This window comes from Orcinus orca, chromosome 7, assembly GCF_937001465.1.
Source record: "Orcinus orca chromosome 7, mOrcOrc1.1, whole genome shotgun sequence".
NCBI classification, from domain to species: Eukaryota; Metazoa; Chordata; class Mammalia; order Artiodactyla; family Delphinidae; genus Orcinus; species Orcinus orca.
Window position 1 is genome coordinate 26,579,846 of NC_064565.1, and position 22,396 is coordinate 26,602,241.

The window sequence follows — 22,396 nt, forward strand, 5'->3', positions numbered from 1 at the left end:
TTTGGCACGTGGGCTCAGTAGTTGTGGCTCTCAGGCTCTAGAGCACAGGCTCAGTAGTTGTGGCACACGGGCTTAGTTGCTCCGCAGCATGTGGGATCCTCCCGGACCAGGGCTCGAACCCATGTCCCCTGCATTGGCAGGCAGACTCCCAACCACTGGGCCACCAGGGAAGTCCCCAGACAATATTTTATATAACAAACTTTCATATGTCCATGACCCAGAATTAACAGTTGTTTTCATTTTTCGTGGCCACTTCTTCAAAATACAGAAATTAAGACATAAGTAAGAGACACAAGTGTGACCTTATAGGTTACCCAGTTGCTTTTCTAGAAGAACTACTGAACTTAAAAAAAAACTGTTTCACAAGAAAATGCAGGGGTTGAAAAATTTAATCACTGATAGCAAAATATTTGGAAAATATAAATGGTGCAGATATAAAAACTGTCTCATTTTTTAAACTATTTGGTTATTTAAAAAAATATATTCACATGTATACATATATCTTTAATACTCTCACATAAAGGTAGAAATAATAATACTTTTAACTTAAAAATCATTTAAGGGAGACAATAAAGTGAGTATCTTTTAAAATTGATATTTATTATATGTGCCTGGCACTATACCAAGTAAGGAAGATACCTAAGTAAATAAAACAGACAGTTTCTGCCTTCTTGGCATTTACAGTCTACTTAAAGGAAGTAGACGAACTAATCACCTAAATAAACATACAATTACAAATTGTGGGATAATTTGAAGGAAAAGTACAGGATGTAATGACAGTAAAATGAGGAACTAGTTTAGATTGATATGCCATCAGTAAAGTCTTCTCAAAGGAAGTGAAATTTATTCTGAGTGTCAATTAGGGGAGGATTTAGCCAGGCAAAGAGTGAGAGAATGACCATTCCAGGTGGAAGGAACAGCATGTGCAAAGTGCCTTGATGCAGGAAAGAGCTTGGTGAGTTTACTGAAGAAAATAGAAGGTGGCTATCATGGCTAGAATGTAGTGAGCAAGGGAGAAAAGGTGTAAGGTGGATTACAGATATATTTGTGGCCCTCCAACTGGTTCATTTATTTGAATTTCACTTAGGGAAAATTTTAAGGGGAGAGAAATAAATTGACCTGGTAGAAATCTGAAGGTTTAATGATTAAATATTTCTTCCAAATTTATATCATGATGTGGAGTCAGTCAGCAAAGGAACAAGTGATTGAAGAAGAACGCAGAAATAAGTTGAGGATAAGATGGTGTACATTGGCAGACCATTTAAATCAAACAGTGATTAGCAAATGTTGTGGGCACTATGCTTTTGAAAAGGCATCTTTGGTAGTGGAAGAGGAAATGAAGAGGCTTTTTCCGGTGTCTTCTCTCCTTGTCAAAGAAATTGTTCTATAGTTAGAGGGAGAGGCGAGGCCATAGTCATAAAAACTTAGGAACTGAATCTGCGGTTCATACCTAAAAATATTCAGGAGTGTATAGTTTTAAACCTCTAACCATTCATGTCCTCTGATATCACATACTGTTTGTGGTCATTTTTTTTACATTAAAAAGTAGTTTTATTTAAAGTAATAAATTCACGTTCAGTGGAAAAAATTTAGATAACGTTAAAAAAGGCAAAAATCATATGTTTAGTAGTCAGATTGTTTAGTTGCAAATGGTACTCGTCAACTCTAATTCAAGCAAATAATCAGTTTATTGGAAACGTATTTGGTAACTCAAACTCAGAAGTTTAATTGGGTCCATTGTAGAACTGGGCTCAGAAAATAGGCTTGAGCCAGTGGTGCCTAGTTGTCCGGTTCATAACCAAGGTTACACTGCATTGTTGTGTAGTGCTGGCCCTGCTCTCACAGTGAATTCCTAACTGTACTTGTAGATTCAGTGTCTCAGACAGGAGTTGCTAGTTAGTCGAGCATCACCAAATATCAGAGAAGTGAAATAATTGGCTCTTTTGGCTTCTGTATTCTACAAACATAAGAAGTGAGTTCAGAATCTAGACAGGAAAAAAACAATCAGTAAATTCATAACCCCCCTAGTCATAGGTGATCACTGACAACAGCTTGTTATATGTGCTTCCAGTATTTTTCATATGCATGAAGTAGGTATATATATGTACATGTTTATGTATATATATGCAACAAGGGCTCCCAACACCACCCTTAGGTTGATTTGCTAGGAAGACTCACAGGACGCAACCATAGTTGTGCTCATGCCTATGATTTATTACAGCAAAAGGATACAATGCAAAAAATGGCAGAGGGAAAAGGCACATAGGGTGAGGTCCAGAGAAAACCAAGGACAAGCTTCCTCTTCCAGTGTAGTCACACAGGACACGTTTAATCCTCCCAGCAATGAACTGTGACATGTATGAAAGGCTGTGTACCAGGGAAGCTCATTAGAGGCTCAACACTTGGGGTTTTTAATCAGAGACTGGTCATGTAGGCACCCTCTGCCTAGCATGTACCAGAAGGAAACCAGATGTTTGCATAAACTGTATTGTTTGCACAGGTAATTTAGGCAGAGTGAACCATTCTTATCAGGGAAAGGTAGGAATCCTCCTGAAATTCAAGTTTTCAGATGTCAAGCCAGGGGCCAACCTTGCAAGTAGGCCTTTCTAAGTATCAGGCCTGCTATGATAACTCTTTTCTGCACAGTATTTTTGTACATTTTATAAATGTTTGTCATCTTGTACATTTTTTGTGGCTTGTTTTTGATTTTATAATTTCACATGAAAACTTTCTGAAATTTAATATTCATCTATAATAAGAGGTCAGCAAACTATGACCAGTGGACCAAATCTGGCCAATAGCCTGTTTTTGTATAGGTAATGAGCTAAAAATGCTTTATACATTTTTAAGGGTTTTAAAAGAAAAAAAAACAAGAATATAACAGAAACTACATGGTCCATAAAAAGCCCCAAATACTTACTTTCTGGTCCTTTGTAGAAAAAGTATGCCAATCCCTGATCTGTATCATGGTGTTTTCAAAATTGAGATATAATTTATGTACCATAAAATTCACAATTTTAAAGTATACAGTTTAGTGTTTTTAGTGTTTACAGAGTTGTACAGCCATCATCAGTATCTAATTCTGGAACACTTTCATTACCCGCAAAAGAAACCCCTCACCTCTTAACTGTCATCCCCTCCTAGGCTCCTTAGGCCCTCTAGCTCTAGACAAATATTAATCTACTTTTTGCCTGTATGGATTTGACTGTTCTGGACATTTCATATAGATTGGGTTATACCATATATGACCTTTTGTGTCTGGCTTCTTAGCATGTTTTAGAGGTTCATCCACATTTAGCATGAGTCAGTACATCATTGCTTTTTGTGACTGTATAATATGCCATGGTATGCAATACTACCACATTTTATTTATCCATTCATCAGCTGATAGACATTTGGTTTACTTATACTTTTGGCTATTATGTATAGCATAGTTTTTTCTTGCAGACATTAACTTTATATGAATGTGCTACCATTTGCTAAACTGGGTGTTTACAGTTTTATTGTATTATAAATAATGACCACTTTTAACATATATGTACATCTCTGGTTATTTACTGAAGATACAATTCTAGAAGTAGAATTGTTGAGTCAGGATGTATATATACAGTATTAAAGCTTATGGACATATTCTACGTTTTGTTTATTTTAGTGAACTCCACTTAGCAACTACATGGCCTCACCTGACTGAAGGTATCATTGTGGATAATGATGTTTATTCGTAAGTATGTTAAGAGTAGTACTTAGAGGTTCACAAACTTCAGTAGAATAAATTAACTGCCAAGTGGTTAGCAATTTTTCTTTGTATCAGTTTCTGATACAGTTGGTTGTTGTTTTTGTTTTTAAAGATCACTTTTTAGACTGATTGATATGTATTATAGATGTGTTTTAAGCTGTGGGCTTTGGAGATAGGGTCCTTAGTTCTGGGAAAATGAGCAATCTGAATCTTACTTGGTTTTAGCAAAGGTGTTTTTAAGCAGTTTGGGATTCAATGCATAATTCTGTTGAACTTTTCTTAGCTGGTAAGAAGCATTTGATAAAGGACTTTGAAGAGATGATGGTTATCAAAATATGTGGGAATAATATTTCATCATTAAATGTCAAATAACAGAACATCCATGTCATATACTCCTGGGCAATACAAAATTGCACAGGAAAAAATTGAAAATTACAGCGAGCACTATCCTGGAAGAACATGGAGAAGGAGGAACATAATTTTAGTACAGTCTCATGGTTGATGCAGAACAGTGAGAAATAGATGACTTTTTTTTAATAATTAAAATAAATGTGTTGTATTTTCTGACAGTAAAAGTAACATGAACTTTTAAAATCAGATGATTTAGATGAATAAATTAAAAGAAGAAAGTAGGGCTTCCCTGGTGGCGCAGTGGTTGAGAGTCCGCCTGCTGATGCAGGGGACACGGGTTCGTGCCCCGGTCCGGGAAGATCTGACATGCCGTGGAGCGGCTGGGCCCGTGAGCCATGGCCGCTGAGCCTGCGCGTCTGGAGCCTGTGCTCCGCGACGGGAGGGGCCACAACAGTGAGAGGCCCGCGTACCGCAAAAAAAAAAAAAAAGAAGAAGAAAGTAAAGACTACCTACAATTCCATTACTTAAAAAATAACCAGTTAGCATTTTGGGGGTATATCTTTTTAAGGTATAAATTTATATATTAATTTGCTTCATTCATTTAATACCTTTATTCATTTAATAAATGTAGATCTGTGTTGTCACTTTTTAAATTGCTGCATAGTATTCCGTTAAGTGAATGCACCATAATCTGATTAACTGAGAAAATGGGGCACTTTTGATCTTGTGGAAATTTTTATAGTTTCTTTTTTTATTAATAAATAATGTAACAAAAAGCAGATTAAAATTATTATGGATTCTTGCTTGTTTCTCATTTCATTTTCTTTATTCCTAAAATGTAATTCTCATTAGATTATCATTGTATGTTGCCTGTCAGGATCATTCTTATGTTTTTTGATTAGTTTGTTTTGTTTTTCCTTCTGTGCTTTTTTTGTCTATGAACTTTGATGTCTTAAGGTTTTATTTTTTTTAACTTATCTAAATGGTCTGCATATGAATAACAGTAAGTTTAAGGGAGGCAAAATGGATTGCTTGTCCTTCTGTATAATGTTTTTATTAGACTGCATTTTGGTAAATGTATGAGTCTTGCAGATTGCCATAAATAGGATCTTGTGTTTATTGTTTTGCCTTTTAGTGATTTGGATCCTATTCAGGCTCCCCATTGGTCTGTTAGAGTTCGAAAAGCTGATAATCCTCAGTGTTTGCTAGGTAAGATATTTATGTTCCTTTCCTGAAATAACACAAATCTGTCTCTCCTCCAGATCAGGAACACTGAATGTATTCTTTATACTTTATTTCACCTATCCAAAAAGTATTTTTTATTTTTATTGTTTTACATTGTGACCTCCTCGGTTAACTCCATTAAAAAGAAATCTTTGTCAACAGCAGTGAATCCTTCTAGTTACTCTTGAATAGTACTAGCAGACTTGCTTTCTTGTCATTTGGGTTTTTTTTTTTTTTTTTTTCCAGTACGCGGGCCTCTCACTGTTGTGGCCTCTCCCACTGCGGAGCACAGGCTCCGGATGCGCAGGCTCAGTGGCCATGGCTCCACGGGCCCAGCCACTCCGTGGCATGTGGGATCTTCCCGGACCGGGGCACAAACCCGTGTCCCCTGCATTGGCAGGCGGACTCTCAACCACTGAGCCACCAGGGAAGCCCCAAATCTTTTTTCTGATAGAGGAAAAGAGGTGTTAATAATCTTGTACACATCATAGGGATATCTGAAGAAGTCAGTGGAATAACATAAATAGAAATACTTTAAAAGCTATCCATTGGTATTCAGATGCTATTATTATATCCCATGTCTAGAATTATCTTTCCCTTCCCATTTTTGTAGGTAATACCTCTTTCATGAAATCTTCTGAACCTATCTCCTCTTTCCAGTCTTTTTCTCTTATATTTAGTACACATGAAAATTATTTTCTCCATTTCTGTGTTCATCCATGCCACCTTTATTTCATTTAACCTGATAAATTACCGTTCAACCTAGGAGTTACTGACGACAATATTAGGGCATTTCTCTAAAGCATTTTTTCTTGGGCTCTTTATCATTCATCATGTGCTGTTTATTAAATGCTTATTAGCACTGCCATCTGTGCTAACTATATAATAGTGAACACAAAGATAAGGTAAAATTCCTGCCATCAGTGAATTTGTCTTGGGGTATAGGGAGATAGTAGAGGGTTTATATCAAGAGTTTGAGTTGGATAGACCTTGTTTGAAATCCTAGATCCACCAGTTTGAGCAAGTTTCACAATCTCTTCCAGTGTCAGTCAGATAGAGGTAACAATAGTACATACTTCAGAGTGTTAGTAAGAGGATCAAATAAGATCAAGTACGTGTGTGTATGTGTATCACATTTAACGCAGTGCCTACTATAATGAGTATTCAATAAATGGTTTCTCTTGTTTAATCATTGATTTACTAAATTATTAAATTTAGTCACTAAATTTCTTCCTAGTTCCTTATTATTCCTCAGCCGCTGACTTTTGTGATAATTACAGAGGACCTTAGAATTAAAAGTATTCTTCTCATTTTAAGCTTCTGCCCCTTAATCTCACCCTGTCTCTTTAACTTTATGTTTATATGACTAGATTATAGGATTATGTAGTCATATACTACAATAAGCTATAGTCATATAGTTTATATGACTAGATTATAGGATTTTCCTACTTGTCTGAAGAACTCCAGAAAATGTTCCAGGTTTATTCAGAACTAGTTGGTGAATTCTCAAACTTGGATATAATTAGTATATTGTATTGTCTAATAATTTTAGTACTGATGGTTCTTGTTAAGATTTAATTTCTTTGTGCAAACGTATCTCATAGAAGCTCTTTAGAAGATATCAAACCTTTTCCCCCTTTCTTATAATGACACAAAGCATATCATTAACATGCAGTTGAAGCTGAAATAACTTCATCCTACATGATTTTTTAATCCTGTAGAAACATGTCTTTAGAATTTATTTTTATTTTTCTAATGGATTCAGAATTCTAGTAGGGTGGCAGCTAGGGAAAGAAGACCACTACATATATATAGTAATATTCTTGTACAACTTAATGAGAATAGATACTATTTGTCTTATTCAGGCAAATAGTAACTGCTTAATATATCAGGTTCAATTATTTTTTCCTTTCATTCTAGAAGTAATTCTAAGGAAAAACTTTTACTATCCTGGACTATGGAGAGAAAGCAAGGCTGCCTTTTAAATAGGATTACTTTTTGGATTGGGTAGAAAAACTGAATGGTTCTTTTTCTATCATATCTTAGCTAATAGCTTTTGTGAAAAGACATGTACTTTTATTTATAGGACTGATTTCTTTCAGTTACGTTTCAAAAATGAGTAACATTTTTTTCTATGTAGGTGATTTTGTCACTGAGTTTTTTAAAATTTGCCGTCGAAAGGAGTCAACTGATGAGATTCTCGGACGATCCACATTTGAGGAAGAAGGAAGAGGTGACACCTTTCTCTTTTTTTAAAAGTTATTTTCAAATGTTCCAGCAACTTTTCATCTATTTTTCTAATTTGAGTTATGTTGGGGAAGCAAGTTTTGATGAACTCCAGGCTATATATACCCTGAGTTAAAACATTGTGTGATTAATAAGTTCTTTCCACCAAAAATGTAAGATATTTTGAAAAGAGGTTTATTTTTGAAATTCCCTGGGCAGAAATTATGTTACACCTTTGTCAATCATGCATCCATATAAAGCTGAACATGTGTATTAGTAAAAAGTCACTAATGAAAAGAGTGACTAAAATATTCTGTACAGTCATCAGTTTATTCATCACTTTAACCTGCCAAGGTTGGTGATATAATATGTATTCATTTCTATTCTTTTTATAGAAGCTGCTGATATAACTCATGCTTTGTCAAAGTTGACAGAGCCTGCACCGGTTCCAATTCATAAATTATCAGTTTCAAATATGGTACACACTGCAAAGAAGAAAATACGAAAACAGAGAGGTGTAGAAGAATCACCACTGAATAATGATGTCCTCAATACAATTCTCTTGGTAAACTAAATGTAATGTTTTTATATGTCTATATGCACACTCATTTATTCATTATCTATTCAGTCCCATCTATGTGGCAGGCACTGGATTGGGAATATAAAATGAGTAAAACATCGTCTCCACAATGAGTTCCCACTAGTGTAGTGGGAAGAAGGAAAGTAAATAGTAGTTACAGTACCATGTTACATGTGAGAATTCTGGCAAAGGGGCTGTGAGAACACGGCAGAGGGTTCATCTGTCTCTGTCTGAGCAGTGGGGATCAGGGAAAGCTTCATAAAGAGGGACAGAAGGTTTAGAAGCAGAGGAATAGCAGAAGCCTGAGAGAGCATGTTGGACAGTTTGGTGTATGGCAGGGTACTTCCCAGAGGGTGGCCAGGGACGAGGAGAGTAGGAGGTAACCTGCCATGTTGGAGCACTGGGCTTCATCTTAACAGTTTAATGCCATTTTAAGCAGAAGGTTGACATGATCAGAATGGTATTCTCGAAAACTTTCTTTCACAACAGTCCAGAGAAAACTTCATAGCGAGTACTAGAAGGGGCTAGGGTGTCCCCTAGGTATAGGGTGGTGGAACAGGCCTGGCCTGGGAGCCATACACAGGGTTTAATCCTGACTTATGGTATGACTTTGAACAAGCCATTTAACTTCATTTCTTCATTTGAAATGAGTCTAATGAAAACCTGTGAGATTGTTGTGAGTACTAAAGGACCTTCTGTTACACTGGCATAAAACAGGCCTTTGCTAGATGATAGCTCCTCTTACTATAATTGTAGTTAAAATCGTACTTCTGGCAATTTGTGCACTGAGACGTTCTTGGGAAAAACCTTCAAGAGTAGTGCAATGAAAAGGATATAGGACTTGAAAACTTGATGTTAATCTTATCCCTGCTGTTTACTTGAGCAAGACTTTTAGCCACATTTTTAGTTTGTATATTTGTAAGATGTGGGCACTGATACGTAGCTCACGTAGTGGTAGGAGAATAGGATACTGTTTGTAAATGTGCTTAGTAGTGGAGGTTGGCACTTGGTAGTTCCTCTCATTTAAAAAAGTCTGTTTAGCGTGTTCTGTAATATGTGGCAAAGTATGCATAGTAAAAGGAGTTACAAATCAGCAGTACCACAAAGCACTTGGGAGGAATAGTGATAAAAGGATTGAAAGTAAATTTCTGTAGAGAAGGCCCCTTCTTGAGAATGTATCCTTAGAGATTTTATTCCAATTATATAGCTTTTTACCACTTCTCCACACCCTCTCTCACACACAGACACACAGACACAGACACACATACACACACACACACACACACTCCCTCACACATGTTAACAGAAATCATGTGGAAAGGATACACTGGTCATTACAGGTTTAGTCTGCTTCCCACTTTCTATGGGTATCTCATAAGATAAAATTACGGGTCTTTAATATCATACTTGTAGCATTTCATGTATAAAAACCCATGGATGATTCTTCTCTACAGAGCCTCATGAATGTTTGGGTGTTTTAAAATTTTCTTTTATAATTTTGTCTTTTTAATAATAACGTTAAAAAAAATTTAATGACATTGGATGAGCCTGAAATCATAGTGAAGAGATTCTGGTTTTACATTCTGTAAACTGAACAATTCACAGAACCAGGTGGTTACACAGTCAAGAAAAATCTGATTTTAAAATTGACTAGTCACTGAAACAATGTATTTTTGAAGAAAAATAGAAAATGTTTGAGGTATTGTAGAACTAACTGGGCAGTACAGTAAGAGCATTCTCATCATTTTAAAAACAAAACCATTAAAAAGTCAGTGTTTATATGAGTTACAAAAGTCAACAAAATGAGAAATTTCGTTGAAGATGTGATTATTTTCTTTCTTCCTCCCTCCTAAGTTCTTATTCCCTGATGCTGCTTCTGAGAAACCGTTAGATGGGACTTCTTCAACAGACAACAGTAATCCTCCATTAGAGAGTGAAGAATATGTAAGTTAATTAATATTAAAATATTTTATTTTTTTATTTATTAAAAAATTTTAAAAAATATTTGTTTTATTTATTTATTTTTGGCTGCATTGGGTCTTCGCTGCTGCGTGCAGCCTTTCTCTAGTTGTGGCGAGCGGGGACTACTTTTCGTTGCAGTGTGCGGGCTTCTCATTGGGATGGCTTGTCTTGTTGCAGAGCACAGGCTCTAGGTGTGTGGGCTTCTGTAGTTGTGGCACGTGGGCTCAGTAGTTGTGGCTCACAGTCTCTAGAGCGCAGGCCCAGTAGCTGTGGCTCATGGGCTTAGTTGCTCTGCAGCACATGGGATCTTCCTGGACTAGGGCTTGAACCGCTGTCCCCTGTATTGGCAGGCGGATTCTTAACCACTGCACCACCAGGGGAGCCCTAAAATATTTTAAATGCATTGAATTTCTAGGGGTTTTGCTATATTTCTAGCAACTGTCATGAAATCTAGTTCACAACAGTGACTACTGTAAACAGTTTTATAGCTCTACATCTGTCATTTAAGCTTTCTTTTCTCAATTTATCAAAGACTTGGATGAGGAAAACGTGAACATTTTCTAGCACTCACTATAAAGCTTTCTCTGTTTTGAAATAGGGATCTTTTTATTTTAAAAATCACCTTAGTAAAACTTGAGTGAAGATGATATCATGGCCTTCATTCAGACAATGCCCTACTATAGAATATTGGCATAGATATATATTTTGGGTAGAAGAACTTTTCTGGAAACAGTGAAAAAAATAACAAATATATTGTGCATGGTTATAGGATTGCCTTCATTTTACACTTTTCATAAATCATCAAATTTTGCAGCAGATTCTTCTTTGTATTTCAAAACTGGACAGAGAGTGGAAAATTCTTTAATGAAGTAACATGTAAAATGAAGTAGAATTTTCATGTTTTCCTCTTTCAAGTCTTTGATAAATTGAAAAATGAGAGTTTAAATGACAGGTGTGCAGATATATCAAATTGTTAACAATAGTTATTTTGGGGAAGTGATTTCATGAACTGAGGAGGAAAAGTAGGCTTTACATTTTCAGTTTATACAGTTCTGATTTTATGTTTTTGATTTTGACAAGTGGGTACTCATTTGTAATTAAAAGATTTTTATAACAACACATGAAATTTGGAATATATCTTAAAGATTCCACAGAAGAAATTGAAGGCTATAACTTTAGGCTCACTAAACTATAGCTTCACTTTTTGATACTTACAGAGATCTTGAAAACATGGAGCTGCCTAAGAACAATTTAGGCAATAATGTATTAGACATATGATAAAAGCAGGTTTGGTAGGATAGATTAATTTCAGTATTAAAATCTCTACCTACACAGTTTTTGATTATACATGTAAATATGTTGTTAACAAGTTTTGCTTTGTTTCTGTTTTGTTAAATTTAGAATCTCTACAATCAGTTCAAATCTGCACCATCTGATAGTTTAACATACAAATTGGCTTTGTGTCTTTGTATGATCAATTTCTACCATGGAGGACTGAAAGGAGTGGCACATCTCTGGCAGGAGTTTGTTCTTGAAATGCGTTTCAGATGGGAGAACAACTTTCTGATTCCAGGGTAATAATTTCAGTTTCCAGCTTTAGAGATAGGATTTTTGTTTGTTCGCAAAATTTGACTTTTGACCCATTAATTCTCCTCTTCTAGGAAATCTGCCCTAAGAAAGTGGTAAGAAACTTAGGACACGATTTCTGTTCAGAGGTATTCACTGCAGCAAATTTATAATAGGAAAAAAAAAGTTAAACAACCTAAATATCAAACATTAAAGAATGGTTAAATAAATCATGATGTGTCTCTATAATGGAAAGTTTTTTTCCCAAGAATCTCTAATAACATGGAAAGTGGTCACAATATTTGTAGTAAAATAGAATATAGTGTTATGTATACAGAGTGCTTTCAACTATGCTTTCAATTATGCTGATAGAGAATACTGAAAATATATAGAATATATATAGAAATATGTATAGAAAAATAATTGGAAAGAAATACAACCAGATGTTAACAGTAGTTTTCCCAGGTGTGAATTATGTTTTTATTTTGCTCTTTATACATTTGTGTGTACATTTGTGTTCTAAATCTTCTGTCATGAACATACATTTTTATAGTTGGAGGGAAAAAAACATCTTATAGTTCATAAGTTCAGGTATTAGACATTACCTATAATTTTTGGGTATAATTTATATTGACATTTCATTTAAAGAGTTTAGTTAGCATATATGTTGGTACTGCATAGGTTACTGCCCATTTACCTGTGCTACTCAAACTAAGGGAGGAGAGTCATGATATAAGTAATATAAAGTGGTATTTGATCCAAAAATGTTTACTCTTGGGTCATTTGCCAGCCTCTGCTTAGCTGGATTCTCTCTTGGCTGATTACTGGGAACCTAGTGATTTAGCCTAGGGGCAGTCCAGGCTCCCTTTAGCAAAAGGGAGGTGGAGATCAATGGAATTTATATTGAGAATCCACCATGATTGAGAAATGAATATATAATATAATCTCTTTTGTAAGGCATGAAATACTACATGCTAGCTACTTCCTAGGGTGAATTTCTAGGCTTTAAATTTTTTTCAAGTTTCTGTTAGCTTGAGAGCTATCACTAGTTTGCTGTTACTGTTGGTGAATTATGGACTAGGGGGATAAAATAAATTTTGATCTTTTAATTTTATTTGGTCCATCTCAGTTGCCTTATCTATAGAAACCTAGTTTTGATTTATCAATGTGGCTAAAATATAAAAAAAGTATAAAATATGAATATCTGAAGCAATTTTACTAAGCTGTTTTTCCCATTACTTTATTTGATAGATTAGCAAGTGGACCCCCAGATCTAAGATGTTGTTTACTGCATCAGAAACTACAGGTAAAGATTTCCCAGTGACAGTATATAAATGTGGTCTTGGTTCAATCGGAGCTTATTCTGATATTAAATGTGATAATGGATTATAGGCTATTCTCATTGTGGTGCTGTAGGTTACTTAAGTCATTGTCATTCACAACAAGGTCCAGGGAAAGGGTGGAGAATGAAAATAAAATATTCAAGTAGTGGATAGATTTTTATTTTACTGTAACTGTCACTGACGGAACGGCTATTTCCTCAGTCCTTGTCCTCCCCGAGGAAAAACTTCAGTCGAGAGACATAGAGCAGTTTTAAGCAGCAGAAGTTTTATTAAGCAAAGCGGAAGTACACTCCTGAGAAAGGATGAGAGTGGGCTGTCTGGAAACCAGAAGCCATCCTGCAGTGGGGATAGGGTTGGTTTTCAGGCAGAAAGTCCCTTCGTGTGTCATTTGACTGACAAGTTGATTGACAGCTTTAGGTTACGTAACTTTTCTCCTTGTGCGCAGGCGCTTAACGCATAAGCACCCAAGTGAAGCCTATGGGCGTGTGGGGAAAACTGTAGTGCTCATTTATTACAAATACGGCAAAATGAGCCCTGGGTTACTTTGAATCACCTTTTAGGTCTTGGTGCTCCTGCGCCAACCTATGCTGGTGGGTTTTATCTAGGTTGGTTGTAATAAGGCTGGAAACTTAGCAGTCCTTGACCACAAAAGGGAGGATCTCTGGGCATGTTCTGATCACCGGTGTCCAGGTTGGGGAGAGAAGGATGACCCTGTCCAGAATGGGGCAGGGACCTGCTTATGTCTGACTAACTGCCTGACAATTCAAATATGAATGTTTTTTCAGATGTTAAATTGTTGTATTGAACGAAAGAAGGCACGTGATGAGGGGAGAAAGACAAGTCCTTCAGATAATGTAACTAATACATATTCAGGGGATGCTGGAAAATCTGGAGACCAGCTGGGGCCAGACAATCTAAAAGATATGGATAAGGAAAAGGGAGAGGTGGGAAAATCATGGGATTCTTGGAGTGACAGCGAGGAAGAATTTTTTGAATGCCTAAGTGATACTGAAGAACTTAAGGGAAATGGACAAGAGAGTGGCAAGAAAGGAGGACCTAAGGAGATGGCAAGTTTAAAGCCAGAAGGACGACTCCATCAGCATGGGAAACTTAATCTGCTACATAATGGAGAACCTCTATATATTCCAGTGACCCAGGTAGGACATGGACTGGTTCTTTAAGTTTTATTTTTTGTTGGTTATATAACTTCATCCTAGTAAGAAATAATTGCTTTGGGTAGAGGCAATTCTTTAAACAGTTCTATGTTCAGAGATCTATAAATTTGACTTTTGGGGCTTTTAGGTCTACTATTTGTACAACTGAGAAATGTTTTGAAGTTTCAGTAGATAGTAGCTCATCATGTATAAGGTGATCTGTTAGTTCATCTTAAACTTAGTGGTGGGTACTCAGATGTTTAAAAAAACAAAATCCAAAAATATTGGAAGAACAAAAGTAAAAATTCTTTAATTATATAATTAGTTTTTATCTGTTCTAATATGCAGTTTGAATCCATTTTATACCATTAGGAAGTAGAATAGCAACAACTCAAAACCTAAGGAAGAGCAATAGTTTTTGTTGGGTTTTTTTGCATAGGTAATAAGTGAATACATTTTATTGTGAAAAACTCAACCTAGAAAAAGTAAAAGCCACCACCCACTAATTCCAATTCTAATCTGTAGAAGTAACCACTATTATTGGTTTGGGTTATAATTTCTTACACCTGTTTCTATGCTTTGATGTATGTATGTGTATGCATATGATACATAGTTTTGTGGATTTTTAAAAATGTGTGCATTGGTGTGTAGTTTTTTAACTTAATGTGTCTTGAAGATCTCTTCATGTCATTACATGTGGATCTACTTCATCTCTTTAACTGCTGTGTAATATTCCATGGCATGGAAGAGTGATAAGCTTATTGAACCATTACCCTCTTAATGTACAATGTTATTTGCAGCTTATTGCTATTACAGTGCTACAGTAATGTAGCAGATTCTTGTAGTTTTTCATATATTATCTGTTCACATATGAGTGTTTCTCTAAGGAAGAAATGAGAAATGGAATTTCTAGAAAATCATATATATAAGCTATAAAATTCCTCTTCAAAAGGGCTGCACCTATTTTATACCCTGTCATTGATGAATATAGGAGTAAGGGAATAACATTCTCTCCCCAACTTCCCTTTTACACTTTCTTCCTCCATAAATATGTATTGAGTGTCTAATATATGCCAACCACTGTCCTAGGCCTTAGGATTTTAGTAGCAAACTATATAGTAAGGTTCTTGCACTCACGTTACTTGTATTCATATTTAATTTAATTTTTTTAATTGACATTACCAGTCAAAAAAATTTTTGCCAATACGATGGGCAAAAGTGGTATCTCAGTGTTCTAGATTGTAGTTCCCTGATTTTTGATGAACCTAAGTATCTTTTAATATGTTTATGCCATCCTTTCCTGTGAATTGCATTCCATTTTTCTTTCAGGTTGCTGTCCTATTCTTATTGATTTATATGAGTCCTTCATATATTAGATATAAATCCTCTGTTATATACATTGTGTATGTTTTCTCCTAGTTATTTTTAAAACATTTGTTTACTTATCTATTGAGTTAATTATAACTAAATAAAGTGCACAAATCTTAAGTGTACAGCTTGGTGAGTTTTTTCATATTTAAAAACCCATGTAAAACTAATAGAATGTTATATGTCAATTATATCTCAATAAAAAAATTAACTCAGAAAAATAAAAAATATAAAAATAAAAACTCATGTAACTACCACCCATATCAAGATATAGAAAATTCTCAATATCCTAGAACAGCAATAATCAGTAGAACTTTCTGTGAAGATGGACACGTATATTTTCTGTGTTCTCTAGTACTATAGCCATTATCTGTATGTAGCTATTGAGTGCTTGAAATGTGGCTAGTGCAACTAAGGAACTGAATTTTTAATTTAATCTTTTAAAATTTAAATAGGCAGATGTATTGAGTACTCCCCTCCAGGTAATTCTGTTTTCTAACTTAGCATAGGTTAGTTTTGTCAATTTTTGGATATCATAAATGTAATCATACTTTGCTTGCTCTTTTGTATATGAATGGAATTATGTACTCTTGTGTTGTGCTTTTTTATTTAACAACCGTCTGTGAGATTCATCTATGTCATTATATGAATCAGTATTTATGCATATTGTATTACTTTATAGTATTCTGTTATATGAATGTGCCACTCAATTCTTATATTGCTTATCCATTCACCTGCTGATGCGATTTGAGTTGTTTACAGTTTGAGCTATTATAAACAAATGAAAATTCTTATGTGTCTTTTGGTGAACATACTCATTTTCTTTTGGATATATTCTTTTTTTTTTTTTTTTAATTTTATTTATTTATTTATTTTTGCTGTGTTGGGTCTTCGTTTCTGTGCGCAGGCTTTCTCTAGTTGCGGGGGCCATTCTTTATCGCGGTGCGGAGGCCTCTCACTATCGCGGCCTCTCTAGTTGCGGAGCACAGGCTCCAGACGCGCAGGCTCAGTAGTTGTGGCTCACGGGCCTAGTTGCTCCGCAGCATGTGGGATCTTCCCAGACCAGGGCTCGAACCCGTGTCCCCTGCATTAGCAGGCAGATTCTCAACCACTGCGCCACCAGGGAAGCCCTGGATATATTCTTAAGAGTAGAATTGTTGGGCCCTGTGGTAGCAATATGTTTGAGCTTTAGTAGATATTGCTAAACAGTCTCCCAAAGTGGTTGAACTAATTTACATTCCCTCCAACAATGCATAATAATTGTGGTTTATTCCACATAATCTCTTACATTTGGTGTGTCAGGGGTCCCAACACCACTCCCAGGTTTGGTGATTTGCTTGGAGGACTCACAGGACTCAGTATATAGTCATGCTCACAGCTGTAACTTAATAGAGCAAAGGGACACAAAGTGAAAGGAAATGGCACATGGGACAAAGTTCAGAGGATATCAAGCACAAGCTTCCAAGAGTCTCCTCGCAGTAGTCACACAAGATGCACTTAACTCCACAACTGATCGTGACCACATGTGAAATGTTATCCACTAGGGAAACTTGTCAGAGGCTCAGTGCTCAGGGTTTTTTTTTTTACTGGGGCCTGGTCACAAAGCACCCTCTGCCTAGCATGTGCCAAAATTCCAGACTCCCAGAAGGAAAGCAGGTATTCAGCATAAACCATATTGTTTGCACAAAGAGTTTACACATAGTGAACCATTTTTATCAGTTTGGAGTATGGTGCGACTCTGCCAGGATCCAGGTTCCCAGAAGCCAGCTGAGGGCCAACTTTGCAAACAGGCCTTTCTGAAGATAATAGTCTAAGGCCTGCTATGTTAACTCTTCTCTGCACACTTGATAATTTCAATCATTTTAATTTTTGCCTTTCTGAGGGGTATGTAGTAGTATCTCATGTTTTCACATTTCCCTGATGAATAATGACACTGAACACATTTTCATATATTTATTGCCCACTTGGATATTTTCTTGGTCAAGTGCCTGTTCAAGACCTTTACCTATTTTTTCAAAATTAGTCGTCTTTTTCCCTATTGCTTTGTAGGAATTCTTCATATATTCTGGATATGAGTTCTGAGGTGTATATATCTGTATCTGTCTGTCTATCTATAACAAATAATTTCTCCTAGTTGGTGGCTTGCCTGTTCACTTTCTTAATGATGCCTTTTGTTGAATAGGCATTTTTAATTTTAATAAGGTCTGATCTACCAATATTTTTCTTATGTGGATACTGCTTTTGTCTCCTGTTAAGAAATTAACTACCCCAAGGTCCTGGAGATACTCTCTTGTGTTTTCTTCTGGAAGCTTTATGGTTTTACCTATCACATTTATGTTTTTGATCCACCTCAAATTGACTGTGTTTGGTGTGTGGAAGAGATTAAGATTCTCTTTTTTCTGTAAGGGTGTACAGTTGTGTTCCAACACCATTATTCAGAAGACCTGCCTTTTCCCACGGAGTGGCAGTGACATCTTTGTTGTAAATCAAGTGATTGTATGTGTGTTGGTCTCTTTCTGGACTATTTATTCTGTTAGTCTCTTTGTTTATCCTTGTGCCAGTAATGTACTGTCCTTATTACTATAGTTTTATAAAAATCTTTCTATCTTGTAGTTTAAATCTTCTGACTTTGTTCTTCAAGATTATCTTGACTCTTCTTTTCCTTTTTATGTAAATTTGGGAAACTGTTTGTCAGTTTCCACACATAAAATAATCCTGCTGGGATTTTAATTCATATTGTATCAAATTAGATTTAGAATTAGCATTGCATTGCATTGGAGAGAATTGATATCTTAACAATATTGAGTCTCGTGACCATGAAATGTCTTTCATTTTATTGAATGTTCCCTTTACTTTCCCTTATCAGTGTTTTTTAGTTTTTAATGTAGAGGTTTTGCATATCTTTTATTAAATTTATGTCAAAATATAATATTTGTAATTTTTCAAATATTGTAAATGGTATTTTTAAATTTCATTTAAAAACATTTTCCCTGATATGTAGAAATAGTTTATTATTGTATATTGACCTTGAATCTAACAACCTTATTACATTCACTTATTGTTTCTAGTATATTTGGAGTTTTCTATACACACAGTCATGTTATCTGTTAATAGACAATTTGAATTTTGATTTTCTGGCCTGTACATTTTTTAATTCTTCTTCATTTCCTATTGTACTGGCTAGGACCTCAGGTACAGTGTTGAACAGTGGACATCCTCCTCTTGTTCCCAGTCTCAGAAGGAACGCATGTGATAATCTTTGAGTGTATCTGGTGTAGGTATCATTTATCATATGAAGGAAATTTTCTCCTATCCCTAGTTTCTGAGAGTTTTTTTCATGATCAGGTATTGTATTTTATCAAATGTTTGTCTTGCATATTGAGGTAATCATAAGATAATTGTGAGTTCTAAATGAAATAGTGAGTTTTAAATATGATAAGTGAATGATACCATGTCTAGTCCAAAATAAGTACTCAATTTTTGGCTATTCTTTTTTTTTTAAAATTGGAGTAAAATTGCTTTACAATGTTGTGTTAGTTTCTGCTGTACAATGAAGTGAATCAGCTATATGTATACCTATATCCCCTCCCTCTTGGACCTCCCTCCCACCCCTCAACCCATCCCACCCATCTAGGCCATCACAGAGCACCAAGCTGAGCTCCCTGTGCTGTACCCCAGGTTCCCACTAGCTAGCTATTTTACACATGGTAGTGTATATATGTCAAACCTAGTCTCCCAATTTTGTCCCACCCTCCCCTTCCCCCCAACCCCCCCGCCGTGTCCACATGTCTGTTCTCTACATCTACGAATAGGTTCATCTGTACTGTTTTTTTAGATTCCACATATATGCGTTAATATATGGTATTTCTGGCTTACTTCACTCTGTATGACAGACTCTAGGCTATTATTCTTTTTTTTTTTAGGCTATTATTCTTTTGAGGACTTTTTCTTATATAAGACCTAAGAGGCTAGTATCGCTTCTCAGGCTGCAAGGATTGACTTAAAGGTTTTTTAACCAGTTTTCATATTTTGAGATGGGTTGATCAGTTGTAATAATTGTGCAGTGGGATGTTGGGATGATTGCTTGATAATTTTAAACATGGATTCTCTTAACTTTTTTTCCCATGCTTACATTGTTTCTTTGCCAGGTGGCTGTCATTTATGACATTAGTTTTGTTTGTTTGACAGGCCTTATCTTTTTGCTTCTTTATATTATTTTAAAAGTAATTATATTTTAGATACTTCATCACTAACTGTTAGTACTAGGACAGACTATTCTAATGCTAGAAACCAAGTGTATATTTTTTCAAATTTTGTTGGAGTGCATGCAGTTGGTATTGAGGTCTTGTGGCATAGACTGGGATGTTGGAATCTAGCGGAGCTAGATTTGTAGCCTGGCACCACCCTTATTTTTAGCTAGTATTGCTAGTAGAGGCTATGTTTCCTTTCTGAGCCTTGTTTTTCTCTCTTAAAAAAAAGTTTGCATTTTCTAGAATTTTATATAAATTTTATGTAATTACAGTATGGTTTTTGTGTGTGTGAATTCTTTTAGCATAATTATTTTGAGATTCATATATGTTGTTGTGTGTATCAGTAGTTCATTCATTTTTATTGCTTAGTAGTGTTCCTCAGCATGGATATAGCACAGTTCATCTATTCACTTTTTGATAGACTTTCCAAAAATGGGCATAAGGAAGCTTTTTATCTTGATTGTAGTGACTGCTTCATGGGTATGTAGTTAACAAATGTACCCTTTAAATTACTGTATGTTGATTATACTTCAAAAAATACTGTTTAAAAATTTGTCATATGATCAGTGGTTGACAAGAAGAAAAAAATGAAAGTATTTCTGTCTTGTTCTAATGTATCTTCAGTTTGAAAACCCTGCCTATTTATTTATTTAATAAACAAATATTAAATACTTTAAAAGCCAATAATAGTTTGTATTACTTTGGGTTGTTCAGGGTTAAATTACACATCATATTTAAAGATAATTGGCATGTAAGTGTTCAGTGAAGTTTAATATTTTATGTGCTTTCTTTTTCCAAGTTTTAATTAACAGTACTCCCTATTTTTAATGAACTTGTTGCATATATGTTGGTTTGATTGGGTTAATGAAGAATCAGAGGAAGTTGTTCTGGAAGCTCAAGCTTTATTTTTCTTCAGAATGCTATGTCTTCCTCATTTATTTCAGATGCTTTAGTTTCCACATTCAAATTTGTAATCCAAGTCTGGAATAATTTAAACTTACTTTTCTCTCAACATGCATCTTATGTATTTAGAAATTAATTTTTGTCTTACCTTTAGGTAAATCGGGGCAAATTTTTAATCTGTTTTACTTTCTTTAAAGTTAATCTTATTTGAATTATAACCATTGTGTATGTACGTATAGAAAGTGTTTGGAATTCAAAATGATCCCAGTTGAAACCATTATAATTTCAGACTTTAGAAATTAGCTTAAAATGTGCTGTTAATCCATTGCCATTTCACCAAAAAGAAAAAGTAAATAATAAGACTGTATATAGGTCCTACTTCTAAGAATTTAAATATACTCCCTTATTCCTTTCATGTAGACTTAGGTCAACCTAAAATTTATGGCTAGGAAAGGCTTAAAAATTTTTCTCAGCATTTTAGAGCAGGGGCTAGAAGAGAAATTTGTAGAGAATCTGTTAAAGCAGGAGTTCTTAGGTAGTGGATTAGATCCAAACTAATAGTTCTCAAAGCCAGCGTTAGATAGATGTCCTAGATTCTCCCTTCAGTTTGCCACTTGAGAGTTTGCCACTTTGATGATGTTGGGCAAGATGCTGTCTCTGCATTCGGTTTCACCACATGTAAGATGCACTGATGACTTCTCAGTGATTAGCGATGAGATCATGTGTATGAGAAAGCTTTGGGCATATTCAGAAATGGTACATATAAGAATGTGTGGCCCTCATGCTCTTTGCTGCTTGTATTCCTCTTGATCAAGTTTTTCACTTACAGTTGGCCAGAGTTCCCAGGTGGGAGGGGTAGTCAGTATCCTTTCAGTATCTCCTCCCTTCCCTCAGGAGGCTAAAGGACAATGAAAAGGAGTTCCTTTTTAATGGAAATAATGAGGGCCTCTGCTCCTGAGTATACTGCTTCATTGGAGATTCATGTTATTTTTGAATCTGAGGAATTTTGATATCATAGGGAAAGTAGAGTAAAAAACTTAAAATACAGCCTAAGTATTTTGTCTCTAATTGCAAGTGTTTATTGAGCTTGTGCCAGGATCTATTCTTCACAACAGTGAGTCACATAAAGCTGGAGTAATTGCCCAAGGTTATACAGCTGGGATTCAAATACAGGCATGTTGTTTCTAGAGCCCAAACTCTTAACCGGTCTGTCATACTGTCTTACCAATTATTATTCAACCCCAAGTATCAGGGTGAGACTTTGAAAGTGATGCATGTTCATTGTAGAGAAAGCAAAACAAAAGCTCGTATTTCCATAATCCAGAGATAAACTGTTAAAGTAGTTCCTCCCCATTTTTTCCTATATCAAACCATTTCCGTTATTGTACATTCAGATTCTTTCCAATTTTCACACTGTTATAGATAATACTACAGTGATATTTCTAGAAGTGGAATTCTTGGGTCAGAGGGCATGATCATAAATGCTTGCCATGTATTGATTTCCAGATTGTTGTCTGGGAAGATTTATATTCTCTCCAGCACTGTTTGTAAGTGCCCTTGTAGGTTTGTTTCAAAAATGAGAATGATATAAGAAAAAAGTTACTTTCTTTTGTTTGTTGCTGTGTTTTGAATGCCATACCTTTACCATGCTTCTACTTTATTTCTGACAGATATCTGCAAAAATTATTTATCTCTGTGGAAGTGGTTCTCAACTGGGGAGTGTGTTTTGCCTC

At 35.4% G+C, this 22,396-nt stretch overlaps 1 protein-coding gene across 13 annotated transcripts in view; it reads left to right on the plus strand.

Moving 5' to 3' along the window:
• RAB3GAP1 (RAB3 GTPase activating protein catalytic subunit 1) overlaps positions 1 to 22,396 on the plus strand; it is a 166,944-nt gene that overhangs the window by 77,345 nt on the left and 67,203 nt on the right. For 12 of the 13 annotated variants that reach the window (XR_007478551.1, XR_007478552.1, XR_007478553.1 and 9 more), the window contains 8 exons: positions 3,653 to 3,721; positions 5,223 to 5,296; positions 7,452 to 7,544; positions 7,933 to 8,102; positions 9,972 to 10,061; positions 11,481 to 11,653; positions 12,897 to 12,951; positions 13,774 to 14,145. Coding sequence is in view for 8 of the 13 variants with exons in the window: in XM_049712667.1 (XP_049568624.1) it covers positions 3,653 to 3,721; positions 5,223 to 5,296; positions 7,452 to 7,544; positions 7,933 to 8,102; positions 9,972 to 10,061; positions 11,481 to 11,653; positions 12,897 to 12,951; positions 13,774 to 14,145 (1,096 nt within the window). In the remaining 5 variants the exon portion in view is untranslated. The remainder of the gene's footprint in view (positions 1 to 3,652; positions 3,722 to 5,222; positions 5,297 to 7,451; positions 7,545 to 7,932; positions 8,103 to 9,971; positions 10,062 to 11,480; positions 11,654 to 12,896; positions 12,952 to 13,773; positions 14,146 to 22,396) is intronic. The other variant, XM_049712666.1, reaches the window with a different exon arrangement.